Here is a 9,866-nt window from a genome sequence, read left to right on the forward strand (position 1 = left end):
TAACGAAAATTTGGTTGTATTATCAACCAGAGTATCGATGTGTGGTAACGGGAAATTATCCTTCGGACTTGCACGATTCAAATCACGATAGTCAACACACATCCTAACTTTCCCATCCTTCTTAGGCACTGGTACAACATTCGCTACCCATTGTGGGTATCTTGCCACAGCCAAAAATCCTGCGTCAAATTGCTTTTGGACCTCCTCTTTAATTTTTAGTGACATTTCCGGCTTCATTCTTCTTAGTTTTTGCTTGACTGGAGGGCATTTTGGCTTGAGTGGGAGCTTATGCTGCACAATATCGGTATCCAGACCCGGCATGTCATTGTAAGACCATGCGAACACATCTTTAAACTCCTTCAATAGGGCACGCAATCTTTCCCTCACTTCCGTTTTCATACTAGTACTGATTTTCACTTCCTTTATCTCGTCCTTCTCTCCCAAGTTGAGTATTTCAATCTCCTCCTGATGGGGTTTTATCTCCTTAGATTCTTGTTCCACTAATCTCAACAATTCTGGAGAGGGTTCCACATCATCTTCGAAATCATCTTCCGTATTATTGATAGGGTGCTCAAAATTAGGAACATTGATATCGTTATTTTCAAAACAATCATTGTTACATCTGCATCATTTAAAATTATGAAAAAGTATAAATAAATAAGATAAACAAAGAAAAATGCCAAATGATGATGAAATGCAACTTTATTATCACGCTGAGTGAAAAGTAAAAAGAATCAATCCGCGAAACCTCAGTTCTAAAGCCCCAATCGAAACTATAAGCTTAATTAAAACTATTACATTTTGTTCACATTAAGCATCATAGGTAAATCCAGTGTTTCCCAATTGTCGAGTTGAGTATCAGGAGAGCAAGCCCACACAAAGCTCAAACTTTGAGGCCTTTCTTCATCTTCCACAACTGCTACCTCACCAGTATTGATCCACCCAGCACTGCGGAAACTTTCCTTGATGTCAACAATGTGAATTTTGCTCTCTCTGGGCCCTCGTCTTTCAGCACGGGCCAGACTGCGCTCTTTTCTTTCTTCAATCATCCTTTTCCTGTCTTCTTTGGTAGGTTTGTACCCCAAGCCATATCTGTTCTTGTTTTCAACGATTTCTAGAGGGAATGCTCGCCCCTGCCGATATTTTCCCAAACCTTCCCCATATATATAGCCCTCTTTTAGCATAATCTTGGCCATCATAATATAAGCACATGATAGACGAGGATTTACTGGAAACGGTTCCACACAAGCATTTCCCACAATCTCCAACGATTGGAAGGCTGTCTCGAGAGCTTCTTCAGCCGCCTCGATGTAGCGCGTGGATGATGGCCCACTCACAAGAAGATCTTCTTCTCCTGATACTATCACCAGCTTATCTCCCATCACATACTTCAACTTCTGGTGTAGTGTAGAAGGCACAACTCCAGCCGAATGGATCCATGGGCGCCCCAACAGACAACTATAAGCTGGCAGGATATCCATAACCTGGAATGTTATTTGAAAGACACACGGGCCAACTTGCATTGGTAATTCCACCTCTCCCATCACTTCTCTTTTACTACCATCAAACGCCCTCACAATCATTGAACTCGGCCTCATATGCATTCCTTCGCAAGGTAGCTTTTCCAAGGTTGCTTTCGGCATAACATTCAAAGAGGACCCATTGTCCACTAAAACACGCGCTATAATATGATCCAAGCATTTCACAGAGACGTGAAGAGCCTTGTTATGCCCTCTTCCTTCAACAGGTATCTCTTCATCCGTAAAGGTGAGATAATTATTAGCAACAATATTGCCAACAATACCCTCGAATTTATTCAACGAAATACCTTGCTCCACGTGAGCCTCACTGAGTATCTTCATTAGCAACTTTCTGTGTGATGCCGAATGCATGAGCAAGTCTAACAAGGATATACGAGCAGGCATACGGTTTAACTGTTCCACCACCTTATATTCACTTTGTTGTATAAATTTTAAAAATTCACAAGCCTCCTCTTCAGAAACCTCTCTCCTCTCTTCCTTGTCGGGGATTTCCTCTGTCTGTGCACCCTTCCCCTTTAAGAATTATTTTGCCTTCGCGGCCATCGTTGCTTCATTATCATTAACCCTTTCTCGAGCCAACTATGGTGATGTGAAAATTCGACCACTCCTAGTCATTCCCCCTATCCCTGATATGTTTTTGACGACAGGGTCAACGCTTTGCGTTTCGCCTGACGCATGCGTCCCATATCTCCATGGGACGGCTTTTTCGTTCTTGTAAGGAAAAGGGGCTAGTACATGGATAACTACATGCGACCTTCCTTGAGTTGGTGGGATAGAGGTAGTCTTAGTGAAACGAATCACCAATGGTTCTGGTAAAATCATGTCAGATTCATCACCAGTTTGTGCAAATACATCTCCCTCCTCATTCTTGTAGCATACCTGCATCAGGCCACGATCTAGCAGGTCTTGCAGAATTTCTTCAAACTTAATACACTCCTCAATAGAGTGCTCAGCATATGGGTGGAGCGCGCATGCCATACTCTCATCATAATCACCCTTCAAGATACCCACTTTCAGCAACGCCTCCAAAATAAACCTCCTAGAGCTCTTGACTTCTTTCACATTTCTCACCAGCTCATGTTCTTTCACTTCGACAGCATTCGTGGAAGCACTTCCATGCCCTGATAAAGGATTGGCCTCGACATTAGGCTTATCCTCTTGGAACTTTAACCACCCAGAATCAATTAGAGTCTGCACTTTATGCTTGAAAGCCAGACACCTCTCAGTGGAATGACCGGCGGCCCCTCCATGATAACTACACTTTGCATCTGCATCATAACCTCTTGGGTACGGAGGCTGCAAAGGCTTCAGGGGACAAACAACAACTAAACCTTGTTTGATAAGATGAGGCAATAATTCCGTATAAGTTGTAGGAATTGGGGTAAAATTAACATAATTTCTTTCTTGGTTCCTTCTTGGATAAGTATTTGGACCCACATTCATATTGGAACCTACATTTTCCCCTCCCCTCCAATTATTCGTCGGGATGTATTGTGGTTGATAGTACCTTGGTTGTTGTTGAGGCCTAATTTGATGACCAAATGACGCGTTAGCTGCATGTGAATGTTGACCCCAGTATGGTCGATAGTTATGAGTGGGAGCCTGACCTCTCCACACGGGGGTTGCAGATGTTGCATGCACATCTCCCTCTTTTCTTTTCCCTGAGTTGAAATTGGGTTTTTTGGAATTTGCACCCGCCGACGAGCCATATGCAATCTTCCCATTTTTCAACCCGATCTCTATTCGCTCGCCTATCACGATGATATCGGCAAAATTTGAAGATACATTTCCCACCATATGTTCATAAAATGGTGGTTGGAGCGTATTTACAAACATTGCCACCATTTCTCTATCATACAAAGGTGGCTCAACTTGTGCAGCCAATTCCCTCCACCGCTGAGCATACTCCTTAAAAGTTTCGTTGTCTTTCTTCGACATGTTTTGCAGCTGTAAACGATCTGGCGCGACATGTGTATTGTATATGTACTGTTTCACAAAAGCATCAGCCAAGTCCGCCCAACAACGAATTCGAGTCGGCTCCAAATGGGTATATCAGTTTAATGCCACTCCAGCCAAACTATCTTGAAAAACATGGATGAGCAGCTGCTCATCATAAGCATATGCAGCCATCTTTCTGCAAAACATGGTCAGATGGCTCTTAGGGCACGTATTTCCCTTATACTTCTCAAAATCTGGCGCCTTGAACTTATGTGGTATTTTGACACCAGGAACCAAGCTCAATCTGGCAACATCTCCGAATCCATAACTTTCATACCCCTCAACAGCCCTCAATCTTGCCTCTAGGCTCTCAAGTTTATCCTTTGCTCCGTCGACATTACTAATTACCCCCTGAAACGAGGTATGTAGTGCAGCCCCTGTAGAAAAGCCCTCTCCGGTAATCACAGGTGGCACCGGAGTTACTCGTATTCCATCAGACATGTTTGCATGCATTCCTTCATTTACCATAGGTGCGGACATTACAACAGGTCCCTGAGTACTGATTGGCGGTATGTTGACAGTGGTAGGGAAAGAGAATGAAGCCTGCTCCCCTTCTGTGTATTCTCCCACAGGTGGGGTGTAACCTGGAGGTAATCCATACATTGGGAACGGAACAGATTGGCTTCCAGAACTGAACACCGGAGGGTAATATTGAGCACTTCCCTCAACTTGCGCAGGCGTCGTCCCTCCCGTAGTCTTTAGGGCTTCGAGAGCCGCCAAAATCTGGGCCATCTGATCCTTCAACTGGGTGACATCAGCCTTAATAGATTCGTGTGACTGCTCCCAATTCTCCATGACCTTCGAGTTAGCTCTGGTCCTGTACGGATGTCGTGGAAAATTTGCCGTTGTTTTCTCACTTGTACTGCTGATTATTTTTTTATTAAATTAAATTAGATAAGGATGAAAATGCAAAACAAAAGAAAACATGATGCATGCTAGTGATAAGTGGAAATCACAGGATAACGACGACAATATTGATGGAAAATTAACACAAGCCGATACCAAAAAAGCATCCCTTATCTTTCATTTAAAGAAAATTTGATCCATTACATAGTCTAAGGAATAAAACACATAATTCTGATGTACATCAATCCCGCGCCCGGGCAATGAAAGATTTCATCTCTCCCACCAACCATTTACAATGATTAATAAACAATTCTATTTCCGTTGGTGAATTACGAAAATGAGTACTAGCTTCAGCATTCGACACCATTCTGGGGATTTCTTCAATTGCCCCATTTGCCAAAGCAGCCAACTGAGAGAAGCTTTCCTTCCAGTGCTTTACAGCCATTTCTTGCTCTGCGATGTGCTCTTTCATTTGCTTTATCAAGGCCTGATGCCTTTCTTCAAATTCTATCGACCTCCATCGCTCCTCTTGTTCCTCAATATATTCCTCCATTTGTTTTATCAGAGTTCGATGCTCTTCTTCTGCTTCTGCTAGCTTCCAACGCTCCCGGTTCATATCTGCCTCAAACGACATGGCCATCTCTTTCATCTCATGCCCCGCTTTTTCTACCTGAACCTGCGCTTCTCTTAGTCTCTTCAGGGCTTCTCGCTTATCTCTTTTGGCTTCTTCGTAAAGGTGCTTCCACTGCTTTCCCTTTTCTAAAGCCACCTTCTTCTCATTTACCCTCATGGATAATTCCTTACTCGCGGTCGCTAGATCCTGTTTTACTCGAAATGTATAATCCCTCTCAGCCTTCTGGCTTTTGATAATGTTTTCATAAGCTCGCGACTTTTCTTCATTATCATTTCTCATATCCACAAGATCATTACGCGCCCTTTGTAATTCGTTTTCCAACCTAGCATTTCTCACCTTCAATTTCTCCATCTCAGCCTTCAATTGTTGCACCTCTTCACTTTCTGGGGCTTGAGATGGTCTTTCACTAGGTGGTTGATCCTTGATTGGCTTGAAAGGCAACTTGACTACTTTCACTCTCTCCAGAATCCAGGTGTGATAACTAACCCTGCTATCCACTACTTCATCCCTCAAGTCCTTCTCTGCTCGAACAACATTTTCCCAGGCGCTTTTAACCTTTCTTAACAGTTCGATGAAATGCCTGTCTTCGTAATAAATGAATAGGGTAGCAAGGTAATCTGATGAAGGTGCCCCTTTCATGGGATACCCAAATTGTCTTTGCACCAAAAGGGGGTTGTAATTGATACAGTACCGGGCACCTATGAGAGGCACATTAGGAAAACTACCACAATGCTGTATAGCCAGTTTATTTCCGAGCCAAGCAAGGCGCCATTTTATACTTCTTTCGCTCAAGCTAGCAAGGAATCGAGCCCAATCATTTCCTCCTTTACCTTTAAGCCCTTGATGTGACAAAGTCTCCGACAGACTCTTAACGTCGACCATCTCCTTAAACACGCGCGTTGTCATCCATGTATACAACGCCGGTAAGCAACAAAGAATCTTCTTTCCCTTTCTCTCATGGCAAAAACTCAAGGTCCCATAAACATCCGCAAGAACTGCTGTTACAGGATTCTCTGATCTGGTTTTACTCGCCACGAAGACGTCTATCGCGGTGTAATCCAGGAATTCTTCTATTTTTGGAAACAAGACAATGCCATATATGGCAAGGGCTAATACATCTATGAAAGTTTCCCAATCCTCTTTATCAGCCAAGTGATGTAAATACTGCTCTAGATATCCCTGTGATAACCCATGCACTTGATTCCTCATCATCATCCTGTCTTCAAGCTCCTTGGGATGTAACTTCATGATGGTAGCAATGGTGGGTATAGAGGCATGATGCTCTAAATGTTGATAGGGAGTGGTGCCTTCCAGTGGCAAACCCAAGATATACTCGAACTCCTCTATGGTTGGCGCCAACTAAAAGTCTTGAAATGTGAAACATCGAAGCGGAGAATCATAATATTGTGCCAAGGCTGTGATAGCGGGTATTTGTACTTCAACCTCCATTAAATTCAACAAATTTCCATATCTTCTCTGAAAGGTTTCTCTCTTTATAGTCTTAAGCCTTTTGCCCAAGTTTATCAGCCCGGTCAAATTTCCAACATGGGTCCTTAGACTATACTTCTTTCTTAAATCAGAAGAGTCGGTATGCCGTGTAGCATCGGATCTTGTGTTAACATCCATCTCGTATGAAGTCAAGTAGGTACCTGTGATTTCCCTTAAAATTAACATGTTACTAAATGATGTATGAATATGATGCATGATAATAAAACAACATGACGAAACAAAGCACATGCATGGTATGAAATGTAATATCATAAAAAAAAAATGAACAGCGTGAGGGTTACAGAAGTACATATTACTCCCATCGTGCCCTAACAAAGGTTCACTGCTTTGAGTTCAAGGTCAAGTATATGCAATCTCACAAGGATGGTTCCCTGAACCTAAAGGTCAAAGGTTACTAGAGCTATGACCCCCTTCATAGCATTTCCACAACAGTCGAGTAATCAACTAGGTGTGGAAACACATATGAAGAGAACAGACTCTAGCTGGAGTTCTCACGATAGCCAAACAGGAAGTACATCCCAGAGTGACACCGCTACACAACTCCTCTAATTCTAAGCTACGCTCAGACCCGGGTATAGGGCCCCACTCATGATATGCCGAAAGTGTGTGTGTGAAGGGAGAAAATTATGCACACCCAAACCCTCACCTGCAAAACAACCAGAAAAATTCCCAGGCAGATATAAACATATTGTCTACCCTAGGGTTCAATATTCCACAGTTATTGCAGTTATTCCAAACATCAAGCATAGATAGAGAAAAGGGAAAGAAAAACACAAAGCAAAACCACATCAAATTCGCGCATCTAATTAAATGGCTCGACTCTCTAAACATCCCCAGTGGAGTCGCCATCTGTCGCAACCGGAATCGCGACGGGACGACGATCCAAAAAGAAACGGGTTTCAAAAAGAGATTTGGAGTCGCCACCATAGTTTATTATGGAAAACTACGGAAAAACCTCAAAACAATAAAGCACGGTCCACGAAAACCAAAGATTGGGTTCGGGAGTCGGTTACGCGTGGGGAAGGTGTTAGCACCCCACAACGCCTACCCTAAGGCAGTACCTTTAACTAAATGCACGAATATGATGTGGTTTTCAAAATGTTTAATTATCCCCTAAAATAAAATTCTAAATAAACAAAACATATTTTTTTAGTTTTTTGGGCCCGACAAGGATTGACCTTGCTCCTACGTATTCTCATTCAAAATGAGAAATCGGGGTTACGTAGTTCTAGTAAGAGATTGTTTGTTGTTTGGAAAAGCAGATGTTTTTAATCTTTGGAGATTTTATGTTTTTAATATTTTCGAGAAAAAGAAGGTAATGAATACTAGGCCAACGCGAACGGTCGCACGAGTACTCATACCTTTAAAACGATATTTAAATATGTTTAATTATTTTTAAAAAAAAGAAATAACGATATTAAGCACTAGGACGATGCGGACGATCACACGAGCACTCATACCGTTATTTACTTATTTAGGAAGACTTGAGAGTATTGAGTGCTAGGCTGATGCGGACGATCGCACGAGCACTCATACCCTCGTTTAATATTACGTAAATAAGAGAGAAAAGTATTGAACACTAGGACGATGCGAGCGATCACACAAGTGTTCAACCTTTAAACGTATTTTTGAAATTTTATTTAAGAAGAAGAAAAGGCTTTTTTAGCACAAGGACGACGCGAGCGGTCACACGTGTGTTTAACCTTCAAAACGTATTTTTTGTAAATTTTATTTAAGAAAAGAGGAAAAGGTTTTTAGCGCAAGGACGACGCGAGCGGTCACACGTGCGCTTAAACCTTTAAAAAATTTTGTAATAATTTTTATAAGAAAGAAGAAGAGGTTTTTAGCACAAGGACGACGCGAGCGGTCACACGTGCGCTTAAACCTTTAAAATATTTTTGTAATAATTTTTATAAGAAAGAAGAAGAGGTTTTTAGCACAAGGACGACGCGAGCGGTCACACGTGCGCTTAAACCTTTAAAATATTTTTTTTGCAAATTCTTTTATTTAAAATATTGTATTATTACATATATATTTAAGGATAAATAGATGTTTAAAATAAATAAATAGAACAAAATAAAATAAGACAATAAAGCAAAATAAAATAAATAACCAAAACAAAAAAAAAGAAATGGGAGAGGCTGAACGGACGTTGGGGACAGTATTCAGAATAGCGAGCGTTCGTTGGGGAGAGGACGAACGTTTAGAAATGTGAGCTGAATGACGAGCGTTCGTCTAGAGATATAACGAACGGACGTTTCGACGGGGAGGCTAAATGACGATCGCTCGTTATTGAACGGACGTTTAAACAGTGACTTAATGACGAACGTTCGTTATTGAAATAACGAACGGACGTTCAAAAATGGAAGCTTAAGGACGAACGTTCGTTATTGGAATGACAAACGGACGTTCAAAAATGTAAGCTTAAGGACGAACGTTCGTTATTGACACGACGAACGGACGTTCAAAAATGTAAGCTAAAGGACGAACGTTCGTTATTGACACGACGAACGGACGTTCAAAAATGTAAGCTTAAAGACGAACGTTCGTTATTGACACGACGAACGGACGTTCAAAATGTAAACTAAAGGACGAACGTTCGTTATTCACACGACGAACGGACGTTCAAAAATGTAAGCTTAAGGACGAACGTTCGTTATTGACACGACGAACGGACGTTCAAAAATGTAAGCTAAAGGACGAACGTTCGTTATTGACACGACGAACGGACGTTCAAAAATGTAAGCTTAAGGACGAACGTTTGTTATTGACACGACGAACGGACGTTCAAAAATGTAAGCTTAAGGACGAACGTTCGTTATTGAAATGACGAACAGACGTTCAAAAATGTAAGCTTAAGGACGAACGTTCGTTATTGACACGACGAACGGACGTTCAAAATGTAAGCTAAAGGACGAAAGTTCGTTATTGACATGACGAACGGACGTTCAAAAATGTAAGCTAAAGGACGAACGTTCGTTATTGACACAACGAACGGACGTTCAAAAATGTAAGCTTAAGGACGAACGTTCGTTATTGACACGACGAACGGACGTTCAAAATGTAAGCTAAAGGACGAACGTTCGTTATTGACACGATGAACGGACATTCAAAAATGTAATCTTAAGGACGAACGTTCGTTATTGACACGACGAACGGACGTTCAAAAATGTAAGCTAAAGGACGAACGTTCGTTATTGACACGACGAATGGACGTTAAAAAATGTAAGCTTAAGGAGGAACGTTCGTTATTGACACGACGAACGGACGTTCAAAAATGTAAGCTTAAGGACGAACGTTCGTTATTGAAATGACGAACAGACGTTCAAAAATGTAAG

At 41.7% G+C, this 9,866-nt stretch overlaps 1 protein-coding gene across 1 annotated transcript; it reads right to left on the reverse strand.

The window, feature by feature from the left end:
• Nucleotides 1–794: 794 nt before the first annotated feature.
• Nucleotides 795–5,925, reverse strand: LOC148193992 (uncharacterized). The gene is made up of 3 exons (XM_088097083.1): nucleotides 5,850–5,925; nucleotides 2,196–3,292; nucleotides 795–2,054 (listed from the first exon to the last, which is right to left on the reverse strand). Exons 1-3 carry the CDS (start codon nucleotides 5,923–5,925, stop codon nucleotides 795–797), a joined length of 2,433 nt encoding a protein of 810 aa, XP_087953209.1.
• Between the last annotated feature and the right edge of the window lie 3,941 nt (nucleotides 5,926–9,866).

This window comes from Vigna umbellata, chromosome 8 (assembly GCF_029865625.1).
Source record: "Vigna umbellata cultivar VRB3 chromosome 8, Vumbellata_1.0, whole genome shotgun sequence".
NCBI classification, from domain to species: Eukaryota; Viridiplantae; Streptophyta; class Magnoliopsida; order Fabales; family Fabaceae; genus Vigna; species Vigna umbellata.